This window comes from Salvelinus sp. IW2-2015, linkage group LG31 (genome assembly GCF_002910315.2).
Source record: "Salvelinus sp. IW2-2015 linkage group LG31, ASM291031v2, whole genome shotgun sequence".
In the NCBI taxonomy this organism is placed as follows: Eukaryota; Metazoa; Chordata; class Actinopteri; order Salmoniformes; family Salmonidae; genus Salvelinus; species Salvelinus sp. IW2-2015.
The window spans coordinates 13,658,649-13,678,382 of NC_036870.1; the positions used below are offsets into that span (position 1 = coordinate 13,658,649).

Here is a 19,734-nt window from a genome sequence, read left to right on the forward strand (position 1 = left end):
TCTGTGTTGTGGTGTCTTCCCTAAGGGCATTTGGGAAAATTATGTTGTTACAAGACTACTTTTCTGTTCTTATTTTTTTTTTTTAATCTAATTTCTTCCACCGAAATTCAGAAATTCGCCTTGACAGCGCTCACTAATGAACTCTGAAAGTAGGCCTACTGCTAAAAATAAATGTACTTGATATATCCAGTAATGTCAATAATTTTTACACAGGTTTTTACAGGTACTTTGGACTTCTCAATATTCCCACATGGTGTCTTGATCTGAGAATACCAGGAGCAACTCGGGGACATTTTAGAGTTGGACAATTCAGGATTAATTATCAGTTTGAGATACTTAGTGTACTACTCAACCCTTTTCACACTACTGAGTCCAGTGGAGCTGCGCCAAGCMGAATTGTGGCCTGGCCCGGTTATGCATTCATTCACCATAAGATTGCTGGAACTGTGCTGCAAAGGAAAGTGTGAAAGAAAATAGAGCCAGTAKAGTACCCTTTTGGATCGGCACAATAGTGGAGAAAATGGTATTGGTTCTCCCTAGATAGGCTACCCAAATACATCAATAATATTTTATCAGTAGAATATTATAGACAATTMACCTTTTAAAACAAATCAAATACAAAACAGGCATTTTTGTTGGTGTATTGGAAGGCTTCTGRTCCTTAGAATCCATGGAGGGTATGTAATCTTGCAGAATTCCAATATCTTTGCTACCTCGGTTTTGGCCTAGACCATACTAGTCAATCTCAGATAATGAATCTGCTCATGAGAGGGAAGCGGTTCCCAATTTCAAACAAAAACAAGGTCTGTAGATAGACTACAGAGGATTACGACAGCAGGAATAACGGGATTATTATTCTATTTTTAAATAAGAAAATTACATTTAATAGCTGCATCTTGTAACCACACTCTGCAAAGCACTGGACCGCGCAAAGTTACCAATTCGATTGCGTCCACGTTCCAAATTTCTACGCATTATTTAATTTTGACGCGAAAACCTGAAGCCACCCAAAGTTGGAGCTCTTAACCTAACAAGTGCAATCCTCTAGGTYGCTATATCTCGTTGTTCTTACTTGCAACAGTAAACTGACATTGTACATTTATATTTAAAAAATAAATATCTTATTCATCCGCTGAGAAGCTATGCCGAGGTCGAATAGGCAAAAAGAATACAAGCCTGGGGATCTCGTGTTTGCGAAAATGAAGGGTTATCCACATTGGCCCGCGAGGGTAAGCTCCTTCATACTTTTCTTCTTGCTTAACCAAACGCTAATAGTAGGKTTACGTCATTTTGTTTCTAGTACACATGCATGTAGGCCTATCTGCTAGATCAGTTCAATGAGGCCTACCCCCTGGTCTTTGCAAAGTTTATTGGCGTATGACTACGTGGTGTGAAATAGGCTAGTGACATTTTTTGTACATTCGGTGTTTCATTTTGAGAAATGCGAAATCTTCTATTTGTAGCAGTAAACATACTTTTACAGTAACCTAGCAAATGCCGTCCTGATTACTGTTCAGTTCGCAGAGGCACTGTTTACTTTAACCATTGATACGAGGCCTYGTATAGGCTGTTCGATAGATCCTGGCTTCATGTAAACAAACATGTATAACATCTTCAACTTCGGTAACAAATAGGCTCGAGTAGCCTACGTTTAAGAACAGTTACCACTAGGATATTAGGCTATTCCAAGTCCAACCAGTAGRATTTTACAATGTGAATGTGAGACAAAGTTGAGGCGAGTCGTGAAATGGATTCTTTGAAACACTGTAACCGAGTTTGCTACAGTGTGGTAATTCCCGTATGGTTAATATTTGGCGGCAGCGGCGGCGTTTGATTGTCTGGAAGGAATGCATGAGSCTATTGTAACGGTAATGTAAATGTTTTATTTTAGCCTAGACTTCATTACAAATGAGGGGAAAGTAGGTGATTTATTGTKATTAATGAGAATTGACATTGTTTATTAAAAAAAAAAATAGTTATATCCTCGGGCAAAGGACAACACACATTGCCTGAGTTGGTGCTCTATGAAAATGTTTCTCCCTTCCTGAGGCATTCCAKATCCATTGAAGTGTAATTAACTGTTTCGGCAACGTGGATTAGTTTCAAGTGAATCTTCTACCAATTTCTGCAACAGCAGCGTTTGGAAACTACTAAAAGTTTCATTAATTTATTTTCGTCAAAAATCATGCCCAATTTACTTCTGTAATCTATACATTTGCACAGTAGCCTCCCCCAAATAACATTGGGAAATGACCGGCTGAAGCATAAAATTAATAAAAGAAAGTAGTCTTCAGGAGAATGTGTTATTTGTTCATTTGTATTAATTGTGCATTGCTCATGATGGCAGTATACTGTACATTACAGAAATTCACAACCAGATAGATACCTCAAGGGCACTGTTACAAAAGTAAGATATAGAGCATGATATCAGAAAGCTCAGAATGGCTGTCAGTCTACGATGACCATAGATACAGGACATGGCTGGTCAGATCTCTGGAACAATGCATATACACCCCCCCTGTTTTCTGTCTGTCTCTCCTCCCACTATCCCTCCCTCCTTCCCCTTTACCAGACTGTCCACAGTCAATGCCCCTGTCCTAGCCCACCAAACACACATTCTGGTAAGACACGCAACGGGAACGCCTATAGGGCCTCTTTGGCATGACGCCCATCAGGAAGCAAGGTGGCACAGCGAGGCAGGCACGGTGGCTCAGGGCCCAACCGTTGTCACAGGGCTTCCTGTACAACACACCATAGCTGTGTCCCACAGAGAAAGATAATGGGTACCTCTCAATTTTATGTAGTCTTAATCTGAAAACAAGGTAGCCTAGGTGTCCAGTGTTGTGCCCCAATAATCTCTCCTTGCTTCCGAAGTGTGCACTTGTTCACTTCCCTTCACGGAAGTGGCATGGCCGATTAATTAGGGCCGATTTCAAGTTTTCATAACAATCGGTAATCAGCATTTTTGGACACCGATTACATTGCATTCCACGAGGAAATTGCGTGGCAGGCTGACCACCTGTTACGCGAGTGCAGCAAGGAGCCAAAATAAGTTGCTAGCTAGCATTAAAGTTATCTTATAAAAAACAATCAATCTTAACATAATCACTAGTTAACTACACATGATGGTGATATTACTAGGTTAATAACTAGCTTGTCCTGCATTGCATATAATCAATGCGGTGCCTGTTAATTTTTCATGAATCACAGCCTACTTCGCCAAACGGGTGATGTTTTAACAAAAGCGCATTCGTGAAAAAAGCACAATTGTTGCATGAATGTACCTAACCATAAGTATCAATGCCTCTCTTAAAATCAATACACAGAAGTATATTTTTTAAAACCTGTATATTTAGTTAAAAGATTCATGTTAGCAGGCAATATTAACTAGGYAAATTGTGTCACTTCTCTTGCGTTCATTGCATGCAGGGTCAGGGTATATGCAACAGTTTGGGCCACCTGGCTCGTTGCGAACTAATTTGCCAGAATGTTACATAATTATGACATGACATGGAAGGTTGTGCAATGTAACATACATATTTAGACTTAGGGTTGCCACCCATTCGATAAAATACACAACGGTTTTGTATTTCACTGAAAGAATAAAAGTTTCGTTTTCGAAATGATAGTTTCCGGATTTGACCATATTAATGACCTAAGGCTCATATTTCTGTGTTTATTATATTATTATTAAGTCTATGATTTGATAATTGATAGAGCAGTCTGACTGAGCGGTGGTAGGCAGCAGCAGGCTCGTAAGCATTCATTCAAACTTTACTGCGTTTGCCAGCAGCTCTTAGCAATGCTTGCTTCCACAGCGCTGTTTATGACTTCAAGCCTATCAACTCCTGAGATAAGGCTGGCAATACTAAAGTGCCTATTAGAACATSCAATAGTCAAAGGTATTTGAAATACAAATGGTATAGAGCGAAATAGTCGACGCGTCATAATTCCTATAATAACTACAACCTAAAAGTTCTTAACTGCAAATATTGGAGAACTGGGAATATTGAACCACCAGCTTTCATATGTTCTGAGCAAGGAACCTAAACGTTAGCTTTTTTACATGGCACATATTGCACTTTTAATTTCTTCTCCAACACTGTGTTTTTGCACTATTTAAATATGTTCTAGGTGTGCTTTTTCTATGCTTCCCGTTCTAATTTTTTTTTGCTTCTTTTACTTTTTTTTTTTTTACACCAGCCTCAAAGAGCTGAAACAATATTTTGGGTTATGGAAAATGTATTTCACAGCGGTTTAGATTGTACACTATGTTATTTTGTCACAAACTGAAATTAGTCCACTATTAGTTTTAGCAACCAGAAAATGGTGGAGCAAAAAACTAAATGTAAGCATGGGAAGCATAGAAATGTTCTATGCGCGCTATATCTACCGCTTCTTAGACTTGCTTTCAATGTGAATGACAGATCTATAAGTTTGGTCGGGTCGCCCAAAAAGTTACACATTGTATCTTTAAGTAAAAATACTTTAAAGTACTACTTAAGTAGTTTGTGAGTGTACCTGTACTTTACTATTCATATTATTGAATAAGAGAACATCCCTGACTCTGATCTGGCGGACTCACTAAACGCGTGCTTTGTTGGAGTGTGCCCCTACTTAAGTATAATTAAAACCAAATACTTTTAGACTTTTACTGAAGTAGTATTTTAATGGGTGACTTACTTGAGTTGTTTTGGATTAAGGTATCTAAAATTCTACTCAAGTTTGACAATTGGACACTTTTTCCACCACTTCACGAGTATCAAGCTATAATGTGAAATTCATGTGGCTCAGTAGGTTGGAGATTGGTGCRTAACTTTTGCCCAATATTTGCCTTTGGGAGAGTGACACCATTTTCACAAAACTAAATGGCAGTCATTTATGCTATGTGTGTATTTGAGTGAGAAAACAAAAGTGTTGGTCAGTCATTAAAGAACTTGTCGACAACCAGGCCTGTCGAGTGTGAAGTACATTTTTAATTACCTTATTGGAGCACRGGCGTTTTTGTTTACACTGGTCTGTCTCTTCTCTTTGTTTCAGTAGCCAAAATTTTTTTTTGTATATACTTGTTTGTGGTAGCTCCTGCAATTCATAAATCCATATCAGGTGTGCTTTTTGAAGTTTTGCCACTAGTTTTCATTTAGTTTGATGAAGTTTTACATGCTTAGTTTTTTCCGCCATTTATATTTCGAGGTTGGACGTTGGGCACACCGATTGGTGTCAGCTGGTTAGTCAGAAGGTGTTTCACCTGTGCTGGCACAGTGATATTTAAGAACGGCTGTCCTAGTGCTCCAGTTGCCTTGAGAGATGTGGAGGGTTAACGCCTTTAGTTGGTTCTCCCTATTTGATTTCTTAAAAAGCATTCCTTTATCTTATATTTGTTTTTGTTTTGCTCCATTTCTTTGGGGTTTGCTTCCTGTCTTTAAGTTTGGTGTGGGTTTAAATTTTGTTTGCCTCCTCTTGGGCAAATTTAGTCATGATTGGTGCCTTTAAGTCCCAGTTGTTGTTGCTAGACAACTCTGTGGACACCCCATGAGTGTCTTTCTGAAACCCTTTCTGAACCTGTTTCGTTTTGGATGTTAGTGACTCTTTGTTAGTTCACCTTCTGTTTGAGATACAGTTTTTGGTTTCTTTCTGAGGGACGTAACAGATGCACTCACTAAAAGATTGCACTCCCTGTTTCCTTCCGCAGATTAATGAGTTACCCGAAGGAGCAGTCAAGTCCCCCTCCAACAAGTACCAAGTGTTCTTCTTTGGGACACATGAGACGTAAGTGAATATGGTTTTTGATGCGATGAATCCTATCAAAATTCCAAATGAGCCCCTACCTTCAATACACTTGTGGAGATCTGAGAGGCTTTGATATGTACAAGTAATATGGTGAAAATACAGACTAGCTTATCAGAGAACAAGTTGGAGCTACCACCATATTGTTCCTTTCGCCTATCAAATTCTCTCCAAATCTCCACAAGTGCATTAGGCTGTTCGTTTGGAATTAGAATTAGCTCCATAGAATAGTATTTTGAAGCTCTGTAGGTAGTTGCATGCGTCAACCTTTGAACTTTCTAACATTTGCCATCTCAGTGCATTCCTGGGTCCCAAGGACTTGTTCCCCTATGAGGAGGGCAAGGAGAAGTTTGGCAAGCCCACCAAGAGGAAAGGCTTCAGTGAGGGTCTATGGGAAATTGAGAACAACCCTACTGTGATACACGAACCCGCAGGTTATGAGGTGTGTGTGTGTGTGTGTGTGTGTGCTTAGATTACGGCGGAAAGGGTCGTGTCTGTCTACCTGCCGACGTGCATGAGCCTTTGTTCCTGTGTGACACATGACATATGATTTGAGCAAATATTAAGAAGCACACCACACAATGTTTATTTTTCCTATTCTAGTAACACAAAATCCCTATTACTTTATCATCCATGACGAAAAGTACTCCCAAATACAGATTTACCTATACTCAACCTCAGCAAATACAGGGTGTAATTCACCATATTTTCCTGCCAAAATTATGTTCTTTCTCCCTCAGCTGGCAAAGGAGACCCCAGCAGAGGGGGCGGTGGAGGCAGGTGGGCCGCGAAAGGGTAATGCAGAAGGAAGCAGTGATGAGGACGAAGGGACCCTCATCATCGATGAGAAGACCGACAGGGGAGGGGCCAAGAGGAAAGCTGGGGATTCCGTCGAGGTAAGTCAGTCACAAGCAATGTTCCCTAATATTTTTACGGCACAGAGCAAATTTCATGTCTGCTGAGCACCAACTTGAACGTTTATAGTGAACACTGAGGCTGTACCCGCTTTAAGTTAGTTTTAACATTGGCCAAGTAGGCTATTTTATCATAATGTAGGCCTACCATCAAAAACAATGGAGAAAATGCATCCCATAACATTTTAATATGGAAATGGCTGTTCTATCTTTCAGCCTACAGTAGCAGACAATGTGTGGTGTTCAATGAAGGCCTACATTAAATTAGAGTTTTAATTTCTCTGGGATATGTGGGACGCTAACGTCCCACTTGGCCAAAAGCCAGTAAAAATGCAGAGTGCCAAATTCAAATAAATTACTATAAAAATCAAACTTTCATTAAATCATACATGGAAGATACCAAATTAAAGCTACACTGGTTGTGAATCCAGCCAACATGTCAGAATTCAAATAGGCTTTTCGGCGAAAGCAAACGATGCTATTATCTGCGTTAGCACCATAGTAAACAAAGAGAGAGAAGCATATTTCAACCCTGCAGGCGCGACACAAAATGCAGAAATAACAATAGAATTCATGCCTTATCTTTGACGAGCTTCTGTTGTTGGCACTCCAATATGTCCCATAAACATCACAAATGGTCCTTTTGTTCGATTAATTACGTCGATATATATCCAAAATGTCCATTTATTTGGCGCGTTTGATCCAGAAAAACACCGGTTCCAACTTGTGAAACGTGACTACAAAATATCTCAAAAGTTACCTGTAAACTTTGCCAAAACATTTCAAACTACTTTTGTAATACAACTTTAGGTATTTTTTAACGTAAATAATCGATAAAATTGAAGACGGGATGATCTGTGTTCAATACAGGATTAAAACAAACTGTAGCTAGCTTTCTGGTCACGCGCCTCTAACTAACAGTACACTTCCAGTGACCCTCGTTCAAGATGGCCGTACTTCTACATTACACAAAGGACAAAACCTCAACCAACTTCTAAAGACTGTTGACATCCAGTGGAAGCGGTAGGAACTGCAAGAAGGTCAATTAGAAATCTGTATTCCCAATGAAAACCCATTGAAAAGAGTGACCTCAAAAAAAAAAATCTGAATGGTTTGTCCTCGGGGTTTCGCCTGCTAAATAAGTTCTGTTATACTCACAGACATGATTCAAACAGTTTTAGACACTTCAGAGTGTTTTCTATCCAAATCTACTAATAATATGCATATCTTATCTTCTGGGGATGAGTAGCTGGCAGTTGAATTTGGGTATGCTTTTCATCCAAACGTGAAAATGCTGCCCCCTATCCTAGAGAAGTTAACCTCTTTATCTGCTTGTCCTTCAGACAAGGTGACTGAAAATGTTGTTTGATGCAYGAAACCACTTTACAAAATCGATTTTTGAAGATGTCTAGAAATGTATAKATTTTGTGCTCGTGTAGGAAGCAATCACTCCCGTATTGCTAACTACAAATGATCTATAACTGGGTTAATAACTCACTACCTAGCAAATGATATGAACAAAATGTGCACAAGTGGCTATATGCAGCTCTCGCTTTGATCTCAAACCAAGCTCATCTATTCACGACTGCTCATGTTGTAAACACAGTCCAGTTCAAAGTAAATGGCACAGATCCATATAAGGCAATGGTCTATTTGCATATAGGCCTACTGCAGCTCTGATTGTTTATGCCGCACTGGTCTGTGTAGAGTATTAGATGAGACGTGCGTGTCAATGCAATAGTATCCTACTCTGATGCGTTCCGCCTACAACAAAATCTCTTGTTGTTTCAGTATGTTGCATTGGAAATGGCTAACATTGCATTGATTCGATCACAATTGCCACAGTAAAGGGAAATGCTCTAGAACAGTGGTCACCAACCTTTTCTGAGTCAAAATGCAGGCAGAGATCTACTGCTCAGATTATTTTTRACGTTACTTAAAAAACATAAGCTTATGCAACATTGACCAATTTAAAAACAGTACTTGGTTTGCGCAGTAAGCTATAGGCCCAATACTTTATCAGCACATTGGCTTTGCTTGAATTGCCCTGCCAGTGCCCTGTTGTTGGGGCCATTAAAAAAATATATATATTTCAAAATTTGAAGTAGGCTGTATGATCACACCGGTAATAGATCTGTTGTATTACTTGTGAGGTGCAGCTGAGTGAGCATACATTTTAAATGTGCTTTTTATTTTTTATTTTACTGGGCTGATGGCACCTGCATCTGATGGTCTTAGCGGAGGGAGAGAGCAGCAGACTGAGGGTCCGCCTCTCAACATCCCTCTGATCTCCCTTTCCTCCACTGACACTGACCAAAAAGGGACACTTTCGCACCGCATACTTTCTGCCTCATGCACAAATTCATGTTACTCTTATGAACAGAGAAAGTGAAATATTACTTGACATTAAATAAGACCCAAGCCGCTAATAATAACAACAATGCAAGCCTATAGATACTTTCCTACTCATTCATTACTGCTGGAGTGCTTGTTGTAGCGCTGAGTGGAAATAGTAGGAAAGTGCATTTTATGGCTTCATAAAAGTGTTGAATACAAAAGTGTTGACAGTGCCGAGTAAGAACTTAAACATGAACGCACTCATAAAAACAACAGCTCTTTGCTGTGTTCGTTGACAGGTTCTCCCTAGTCATGCTTTTAAATGTTTTGAAATCTCACAGTATCAACTTTACTGTGGCTTTCTTTTATACATGCTACGTTACTGCAGACACTGTAATCTGAGCCATCCGATTGGCCAGCGGTAGGCTTACAGTGCTCTTGATATCAAATTGTATTTGTCACATGCCCTTTATACAACAGGTGTAGAACTTCCCGTGAAACGCTTACTTACAATGCAGTTAAGAAAATAGAGGTTAAAAAAATATTTKTTAAATAAACGAATGTAAAGAAATGAAAAAAGTAACACCCACTCCCCGACAAATTCTCACAAGGCACCCACATCTGCAAACCCTGTATCTCCGTCTCCTCTTCATGCGAATGACTGGCACTGGCCGGTATTGGCGAAGAACTTACTCACAGGCAATGATACCATTTTCTGCTTTAGGCTGCATTATACAGAGTGTATAAAACATTAGAAACACCTGCTCTTTCCATGACAGACTGTCCAGGTGAAAGCTGTGATCCCTTATTGATGTCACTTGTTAAATCCACTTCAGTCAGTGTAGAGGAAGGGGAGGAGACAGGTTAAAGAAGGCGTTTTAAGCCTTGACATGGATCGTGTGTGTGTGCCATTCAGAGGGTGAACGGGCAAGACAAAAGAAAGTTCCTTTAAACGGGATATGGTAGTAGGTGCCAGGCGTACCGGTTTGTGCCAAGAKCTGCAATGCTGCTGGGTATTTCATGCTCAATAATTTCCCATGTGTATCAAGAATGGTCCACCACACAATGGACATCCAGCCAACTTGACACAACTGTGGGAAGCATTGGAGTCAACATGGGCCAGCATCTCTGTGGAACGCTTTCCAATCTAATTGTATGTGTCTCATGCGCCAAATATAACAGGTGTAGACCTTACAGTGAAATGCTTACTTACAAGCCCTTAACCAACAATGCAGTTAAGAAAAATTTGTKTTTTTGCATGGCCTCATTTCAAGTGAGTGCTATTTATACTTTATAAATACTATATATAATGTTTTGAGTGACCAGTGTAATTTCTCATTAAAAGATGGACATGCCATTGGTAGACATTCCAGCAGTACTCGATGCTCCTTAAAGATGGTATCTGCAGTAGGGGAAACAGTGCCACTGTTATTATACTGTATGTGTTTTTGTTTTTTGGGGAGACTAAGCGGAGGTGAGGAGTGTCGCACAGCGTGCAGTACATATTCTGCTGTTTTATCGCGCATGTAGTGATGTCTGAGGGGAATTTATTTTGTTGTCGTTTGCAGTAACTTCTTTGTTATAATATTGCAAATGAACATGGCAGTTTCACCATTAAGCATTCCAGATTTAAGTTTTAAAAATGTCCTAGAACATATTGATGGTTCTCTACAGAGGATGGTTCTCTACAGAGGATGGTTACAGAGGATGTTTAAGGGAATATAATAAACATTTGATTCCAGAACAGTGGTAGTACAGTAGGTGCCTGAGGGCAGACACTTAATGTGTTGTGAAATCTGTTGAATGTATAGTTTTTTAAATTGAATAACTGCCTTAATTCTACTGGACCCCAGGAAGAGTATGCCTTGGCCYCAGCTAATGGGGATCCTTAATAAATACAAATACAAACAGTCACACTGTTGTAATAGTGTGGTGTATACCTTAGTCCAAAAATGCAAACATGAACCTTTTCTTGGCAGTGGTTTTTCTACCAAAACCCAAGTGTGGATTGCAGTTGCTCCTTAGAGAAGTCCATAGACTTCTTATGTGGTAAGAAAACAAATACCTGAATACATAATTTCACTGAACTAACCCATTACGTTCAAATTTGCCGCCAAACAAAGCAAAGTGTGAAAATAGTCTGCGTTTTAAAAAGACTGAGGCACTGGAAGCATTTAAAGGTTATGCATGTAACATTTCTAACTCAATCACATACAGTGCCTTTGGAAAGTATTCAAAACCCTTGACTTTTTCCACATTTTGTTAGCTTACAGCCTTATTCTAAAATGTATTAATCTACGCACAATACCTCATAATGACAAAGCAAAAACAGGTTTTTAGAAATGGTTGCTAATTTATAAAGAATGTAATACTGAATTATTACTTTTACATAAGTATTCAGACCCTTTACTCAGTACTTTGTTGAATCACCTTTTGTAGCGATTACAGCCTCGAGTCTTCTTGGGTATGACACTACAATCTTGGCACACCTGTATTTGGGGAGTTTCTCCCATTCTTCTCTGCAAATCCTCTCAAGCACCATCAGGTTGGATGGGAAGTTTTGCTGCACAGCTTTTTCAGGTCTCTCCAGCAATGTTAGATCAGGTTTAAATCCGGGCTCTGGCAAGCCACTCGAGGACATTCAGAGACTTGTTCCAAAGCGCTCCTGGGTTGTCCTGTTGGAAGGTGAACCTTCGCCCCCAGTCTGAAACCTGCTCTAGAGTGCTCAGGGCCTTCATCAAGGATCTCTCTGTACTTTACTCCGTTCATCTTTCCCTCGATCCTGACTAGTCTCCCAGTCCCTGCAGCTGAAAACCATCCCACCACCATGCTTCACTATAGGGATGGTACCATGTTTCCTCCAMACGTGACACTTGGCATTCAAGTCAAAGAGTTCAAACTTTGTTTCAWCAGACCAGAGAATCTTGTTTCTCATGGTCTGAGAGTCTTTAGGTGCCTTTTTGGCAAACTCCAAGAGGGCTGTCGTGTGCCTTTTTACTGAGGAATGATTGGTGGAGTGCTGCAGAGATGGTTGTCCTTCTGGAAGGTTCTCCCATCTCCACAGAGGATCTCTAGAGCTCTGTCATATGGCTGTAACGTAACAATGTGGAAAAAGACAAGGGGTCTGAATACTTTCTGAGGGCACTGTATGTAATGAAGGAATAAAAATCCACTAGAGAAAAACTGGCTGATCCGGCCTGCTGTATGTGTAGGCTACATCTCCCTGTTTTATGATTAGTTCTAGTTTGAGAGGTTGACAACGTTAGAAAAACATTAGCATTACAATACTTCCTCATGACCTTGAAACAGTTGTTTTACATCAGTTTTTGTGACAAATCTTCGCTATATTTCCTTTAACATCCTGTATTGTGTCCTTATTCTTTTACCGTTTTACCATATGTTCTAGGCTATTTTGAGACCTTAATAAGGAGCATCAGGTACTGCTGGAATGTCTCCCAATTCATGTCCATCTTTTTGTAAGAAATTACACTGGTCACTCAAAACATAAAGTATTTCTAATGTATAAATAGCCCTCACTTTAGATGAAGTCACGCAAAAAGACATTGCTAATGATTAAATGGTATATAAGGACCTATATTATACATATAAATTATCATATGGATCATTACTACATACTTTAGAAGTTTATAAATATGTGAATAGCTAGCTTACTAACATTAACAAATGTTYGAGTACTGATTTTAATGAATAAACTATTTACTAATCCATTATAAATTCTTTATTACAAGGTGTTATTATAAAGTGCTGCCAAATATTAAATAGGAAAGTGGCAGGTGTGGGTCACTTTGCTATTCGTAAAGAAATTGTTTTTACATGGTATTTTAAAGGTTTTTAAGAGGTTGTTCATTTGAATCAGTAAAAAAAAACGTAAGAAAGTAAGCAATCGTGTATGTTTGCCAACTTGGGGAAACATGGCACTTGAATAAGGGTCATGTGTCTTTCTCTCTGAAGAGCTCTCCTAAACGACCTAAGGACACAGAGAGCAAAGGTGACTCGAAGGTGGATAGCAAGAAGTCTGACACCGAGCTGAAGCTCAATGACAAGGCAGGGCCTAAGCCCACAGCGCTGTCTTCTGCGGGTGAACCAAAGCCAGAGAGCCAAGCAAAACCARCGACCGAGGCCCAATTAACATCAGAGAAGGTGAGGGAAGCTGACTTTRATATGTTGAGTTACAGAGACATAAAACAACAAAAAATAATAATGAATGTACCCTTCACTATGTTTTACACCAACCTCCTGTTTGGGGAAGATCTATTCATTTGGTCATACATCAGGGCTGACCCAGGGTGAGTTTTCCAAACGCCTTGTAGCTAATATGGCCTGTTATTTCTCTTGAGAATCTTCTGTGCTTYAATTAACGAAATTCAAATGAAGCACTTTGCTGTCCTACGCGAGCTGTGTCATGAGGAGATGTGTAGTACTGTGCTGGCYACGAGGTTTATGAGAAACTCACCCCTGATCCACTTAACTTTGAATAGTTGGTGGTGTTTGGTTCATTTCCAACATTATTTAAAAACATAAATTACTGATGCAATGTAACATTTTCTCCATGCTTTTCTTTCAGCCTGTGACTGACAGTGCTTAACGTCAATCCTCCGAGGATGACCAAGGACCCGTGGTTCTTTTCCATGGAATTTTGGGCATCAACATAATTAGCTAATCTTTGAGTGCTAGGTTTCTGCTGTTATTAAGTAACTGGAAAGTGTTAAGACCTATATAGAAATTGTACAGGCAAAACAAACTTACTTGCCAGTTGGGGGTATTGAATATCCCAGGATTTAAATTGTTGTCAAACCAYTAGTGAGGAGAAATGCAATGCTCAAGAGGAAATGGGTTTCGGATGTATACAGTTTTTTTTATTTTTAAGTGCAATTATGAAGTCTAGCTGCTAGGTGTCAAAATGCATTACAGTTTAGAGAGTACACATGCGTACACAGGTTTCTTAACAATCTGAACATAAGCAAACAAAAACACAATGTTGGGGGAAATCTTTTGAACATCACATTCATAATGCTTTTCCATTTGACATCAAAATCCTGCTTATCCTGTTTAAATACGTTTTTAGTTTTGTGGTTCGTTGGTTTGAGAATATTAGATAGCTTTTATCTATGACGTTGTGCTTTATAAAAAGAACACATCTTTATGTTCTTGGCTTTAAGGTGTGTACAGTGCATTCGGAAAGTATTCAGACCCCTCCACATTTTCGTTACGTTATAGCCTTATTCTAAAATAGTTTTTTRCCCCTCTTCAATCTACACACAATACCTCATAATGACAAAGAAAAAACAGGTTGTTTTGAAATTTTTGCAAATGTATTAAAAAATAAAAAATATATCACATTTACATAAGTATTCAGACCCTTTACTCAGTACTTTGTTGAAGCACCTTTGGCAGCGATTACAGCCTTGAGTCGTCTTGGGTATGATGCTARAAACTTGGCAKTCCTGTATTTGGGAAGTTTCTCCCATTCTTCTCTGCAGATCCTCTCAAGTTCTGTCAGGTTGGATGGGGAGCGTCACTGCACAGCTATTTTCAGGTCTCTCCAGAAATGTTCGATCGGTTACAAGTCCAGGCTCTGGCTGGGCCACTCAAGGACATTCAGAGACTTGTCCCGAAGCCTTTCCTGCGTTATCTTGGTAGGTGAACCTTCTCCCCAGTCCYAGGTCCTGTGCACRCGGGAGCATGTTTTCATCAAGGATCTCTGTACTTTGCTCCGTTCATCTTTCGCTCGATCRTGACTAGTCTCCCAGTCCCTGCCGCTGAAAAACATCCTCACAGCATYATGCTGCCACCACKYRYCTTCACCMTAGCGATGGTGCCAGGTTTATTCCAAATGTGACGCTTGGCATTCAAGCCAAAGAGTTCAAACTTTGTTTCATCAGACCAGAAAATCTTGTTTTCTGATTTATCATAGACAGGTGTGTGCCTTTCCAAATCATGTCCAATCAATTGAATTTATCACAGGTGGACTCCAATCAAGTTGTAGAAACATCTCAATGATGACCAATGMAAACAGGATGCACTTGAGCTCAATTTCGAGTCTCGTAGCACATGGTCTGAATACTTATGTAAATAAGGTATTTCTGTTTTTAATATTTTATACATTTGCAAACATTTCTAAAATCCTGTTTTCGCTTTGACATTGTGGGGTATTGTGTAGATTAATGAGACAAAAATAATATTTAATCAATTTTAGAATAAGGCTGTAACGTAACAAAATGTGGAAAAAGTCARGGGGTCTTAATACTCTCCAAATGCACTGTACATAATAGTAATTGTATTTGCGTTTTTCCTCGGCCTGACTTTGWAATAGGTTATGTATTTTCTTACTCYTGGTGTGTTTCACTTTTAAGATATTTAACTTTTCTTAGATCACTAGCAAGTTGTCGCTAGCAAAACTATCGCTTTAAAGCTATATAACATGTTGCATGCTGCCTGTACATGGGAGGTGACCAAATAATGTCTTCATTGACACTTAGATCCCATAGAATTCACTGTTTTTATTGTTTGTCACAAATCTATTCACATAAACACAAATACAAGAGAACAAAACCACTTTGCAAAGCCCTGTCTTAACATGTTACACTCATACCTGTATATTGGTTGAAAAATGCCTGATAAGCAACTAAATTGGAATGCAGTGGCTGTAGAGTAACATGCTATAAATGACGGCAGAGCTCAGGTTCTGTGCCTCACAGTGCTGTATGGGTTTTGACTGACAGCCGTTCTGAACTTGAGTACTGCACACGAGYAGAAGTTGCCCCCATCCCTCCCGCCATCCCTCCCGCCAATTCGGTAACTTTGGCAAATTTGTCTGAGTGAGGGAAATGCTTTACATTTAAGAGGACTCGATGTATTTTGAAAGATGAGATGTTGAAGATAATAATTACTGTTTTGATGTCCATCAAGCAAGCCGAGTCCAAATGTGCACTTCACATTTCTATATTGTAAAACTCATGTCATATACTGTGTCAACGTTTATGATCACTGTTTGATGTACAGTTACAAGATGACATGGCGTCATATCCTGGGTGGTTCTGAACAGAATGAGCCTGTTCACGCAACTGAATGCACTTGACTCCTTTCTATGCACACCAAAATTACTATCCATTTCTCTGAATTGCCTTGTGAAAGCCTAAKATTGTAAGATTGTACTTTATAACTTAGCTAGTGATGTTGGCAATAGAACAAGCTTTCAAATTATGCCCACCTGACCCAGATTTCAAATTATAATGGTCTGTTTTTGGATTGCATAAACAGTAATTGTGTGATGGCGTGGATGCAGGGTTGTGTTCCAAACAAAACGACTACAAGTGTGCTTGCTCTAGTTCCTCAATGGCACGGCTAGGAGAGCTCAAAAAAGCACCCTATAGTTGACGACTCTTCTTTGAGTCATTAAAGTGCATTGGAATTACTTAGTAACTGTGCACACTTTGGAGAGGTGTTTGGCCACATGGAGACACCAGATAMTCCTCTCACTCCAACCCTTATGTTGCACCTACCCCACATTTTCCAGGAGTATTCTTATGTTACTGGGTGTATCCAGAGTATTTTCAGATTTGATCAACAWATGTGGCAAAGTACAGTAAATGTAAAATGCACATAAAATCAAGTGTAATGTTTGGATTCAGTCTTGTCAGGTAAACTGTTATGTCCTCAACTTTTGGTCAAATTTTTCSGTCTTCTAACTGTTCACTTTCCATTGCTACCATGCTTATGCATTTGCTTTTCATGTTTCTTCTGTAAGAAACATTCCACTTTAGCCCTATCAAATTCCCACATGTAAATAGTTCAGGGGAAACTATATTTCAGAAAGTACCCCAAAATTAAAGGTGCATTCTTAAAAGCAAGAAAAACATTCCTGAATGTTTTGTGAAACTGTTGGTATTAACCAGTGACATGTTTGAAGGAGCACAATACTTCCAGGTGTGAAAGATGACTAGGAAGGACATTGTTCTATGGCAGGGGCATTCAAACCTACCCAGGAGGTCTGGAGTACTGCTGGTTTTCAGTTCTACCTGATTATAAATTGCACCTACCTGGTGTCCCAGGTTTTAATCAGTCCCTGATTAGAGGGAAGGAATAATACATTTTTAAAATGAAAGCAGTGGAAGTGGCTTCAAGGTTCAGATTTGAATATGAGGGTTCTATGGTAAGTTATCGCTCTTGTCTTAAATATATTTCTTGATAGTTCATGTTAATATCCACTGCACTGTTCATTTGTCCATACATGTACAATGTCATCCATCTTTTATGGTGCTTTAATGGTGACAATGTAATGAAAAGGACATCAGCCAATGTCCAACAAGATGGTGTCCTGGTTATTGTGATATTGGGCCACCTGTGAAAACAGAACACTTCAACACTGTGTAGACGACCTGTCTGGGTACATGGTTGTTACGATTCTGATTTGAAGTTGCTCTGGTTTTTTATTATACTATTCACTGTGGGACATGCTTTGAGTGGTGTACTGTGTGTACCTTGATATTTCGGTGTGAGTGACTGGTCCTTCAAACCTTTTGAACTGGAGCAAAGATACCTTTTTGATTGAGTATTGTCCTATGATTTTGGATGCTAAACCAAATGTTTAATTATTATTTTACTTTTAGCTTGTAAGAATAACCCTTTTGTTGATGTTTGAAATACAATAGGATTTTTATTTCGGGGAGCCCTTTGTCACATTTTATTGGTCCCTCCCTTATTTGTATGTTTTTTGTAATTGTCATTGTGGGGGATCCCTGTGTATTCTGGTTTGTATGATTGGATGTCATTCATTCGTTGTGGKCCATGTTTGGTGAAATCCATATCTGCATTCAATCAGGTCTTTCGAACTCCAGAAGTCATTAATTGACTGGTTTTGAAAACCATGACTCACAGGGGCGCTGCAGGACCAGGCCTTAGAACTGCTGTAAGTCTGTACTGAATATGGCCCAGACCTTTACTTGAGTCTTTCTTTTCAACTGCTAGACTGTCACTCATTCATAGATAACGTTGTATGCTGACTGACCTACTGCATGATTCTGGAGCTTTCAACTTTTAAAACCTAATGCTGTCAGAAGGATTCCAAATGTTTTTGGGGTCATTGCCACATCCTCACCACCTTTGCAATTCACAGTGGACGTAAAGGAAAAAAAATGGCCTGATTGTCAGTTCGTCACGCTTCCTGCTTGGTTCTACCATTGTAGCTAGCCACCAGTCCATTTGGTTAAAATCAATAAACTTGTWGATGACAAAATGAGTCCACCTGCCTGTCATGTTTGTAACTTTTTCTATGTGATTGTGAACTTATGTCAGGACACACCACCAGGAGTGCCTTTCTTCACTATGTGCCCATTCCTCTCTAATCATTCAACCTGGACATTAACGTTCGTCCCACCAAACTTAGTGGCCTTGTGGTTAGTGTCCGCCCTGAGATTGGAAGGTTGAGAGTTCAATCTCTGCTTGGCACTCAGCATAAAGGAGCTGGATCTGGGTAAGGCCCTGTGATAGACTAGCATCCTGTCCAGGGGGTGTACTTGTACATTAAGCTGCCTCACTCTACAGAAACAGGAGATGGGCTCCTAACCTATGAGCTGTTCCGGCTCGCTCAAGCAAAGGCTCGTGCCAGCTACTTCCTTACCAACGCTGCCACTAAATATATTAGATGGTGGATGCAAGAAGGCAGGCATATCTTTTACTGAAAAGTCCACTATCTGACAGTGCCTTTAACTTCCTGTCAAAGCATTTTCCTATTTATCCTGTGAAATGGGTAAATCTAAATTTATGAACCCACTAAAGTGTATTTATGAGAGTCTTTTTAGAGCCCCACAGTGGAGGTGTCGTAATACCCATAAAACCTAGCGGTCAAACAAATGGTTCCAATCGTTTATCCATTGTTCATTTTGACTATTGGGGTGATGTTTTGATAACCAGCAATCTCTCTTGGACAAGGTGACTTTTTGTCAATATATTCAGCTCTATTTACTTTGATTTGAAAATGCTTATTAGCGTCAAAGTAGACATGCAAAACTACAAATAACTGCAAGCTCTTGCACGTCATCTCTAGCAGACAACTTTGCTAACAAGTATTGTGTCAATTTAAAACTTGCACAGAATTGTCCAATTTTAAAGACATTTTGCCAAGTTATTTATTACTACATTTTGCTAACATTGGATAGTTAATCCAGAGATTCTTACCTTTGCCTCGATTCGGCAGTCTCGTCCAGATCATCATCGCATTTGATGTTCTTTATGATTTTTTCTGGGTAAATACACYCAAATATATTGATAAAAGTCACCTAGTCCTAAAGAGGTTTACACAGTTATCAAAACTTCACTGCAGGGTAAGCCTGCAATTGGACAGTTTCCCTGCCATTTAATATGACTCATTATGTTGTACATTATAAGGTTCTCAGTCACCTTTTTGTTTTGAGCCAGACAATATTCAAAGGAATTAAATGAGACTGGGTTACATCCAAATCAAAGGTAAAAATTTATACCAGTAGTTGGGTTCGTACCCACGCGGACAGATGTCCATTGAAGCTTAAGTCCAATGCCTTAACCACTCGGTCATCCTGCTGTTACCAAAAGACTAAAAAGTGCTGAGTCAAAGTGGACATAGTCATTTATTTTGGATTTGATCCACACAAAGTCCAAATCAGAGTTGATTACATCCAAATCAAAGGTAAACGTGTTA

At 39.4% G+C, this 19,734-nt stretch overlaps 1 protein-coding gene across 3 annotated transcripts; it reads left to right on the forward strand.

The window, feature by feature from the left end:
• Window positions 1-737: 737 nt before the first annotated feature.
• Window positions 738-18,297, forward strand: LOC111956123 (hepatoma-derived growth factor). 3 transcript variants are annotated; one of them, XM_023976565.2, is made up of 6 exons: window positions 738-803; window positions 5,693-5,769; window positions 6,085-6,229; window positions 6,528-6,683; window positions 13,011-13,199; window positions 13,624-18,297. In XM_023976565.2, the coding sequence occupies exons 1-6, from the start codon at window positions 753-755 to the stop codon at window positions 13,642-13,644; spliced, it is 639 nt and encodes a 212-aa protein (XP_023832333.1). In that variant the 5' UTR covers window positions 738-752; the 3' UTR covers window positions 13,645-18,297. The 3 variants fall into 3 exon arrangements, with proteins under 3 accessions (XP_023832333.1, XP_023832332.1, XP_023832334.1); XM_023976564.2 differs by having other exon boundaries at window positions 748-1,229; XM_023976566.2 differs by lacking the exon at window positions 738-803 and adding an exon at window positions 1,346-1,868.
• The last annotated feature ends 1,437 nt before the right edge of the window (window positions 18,298-19,734 follow it).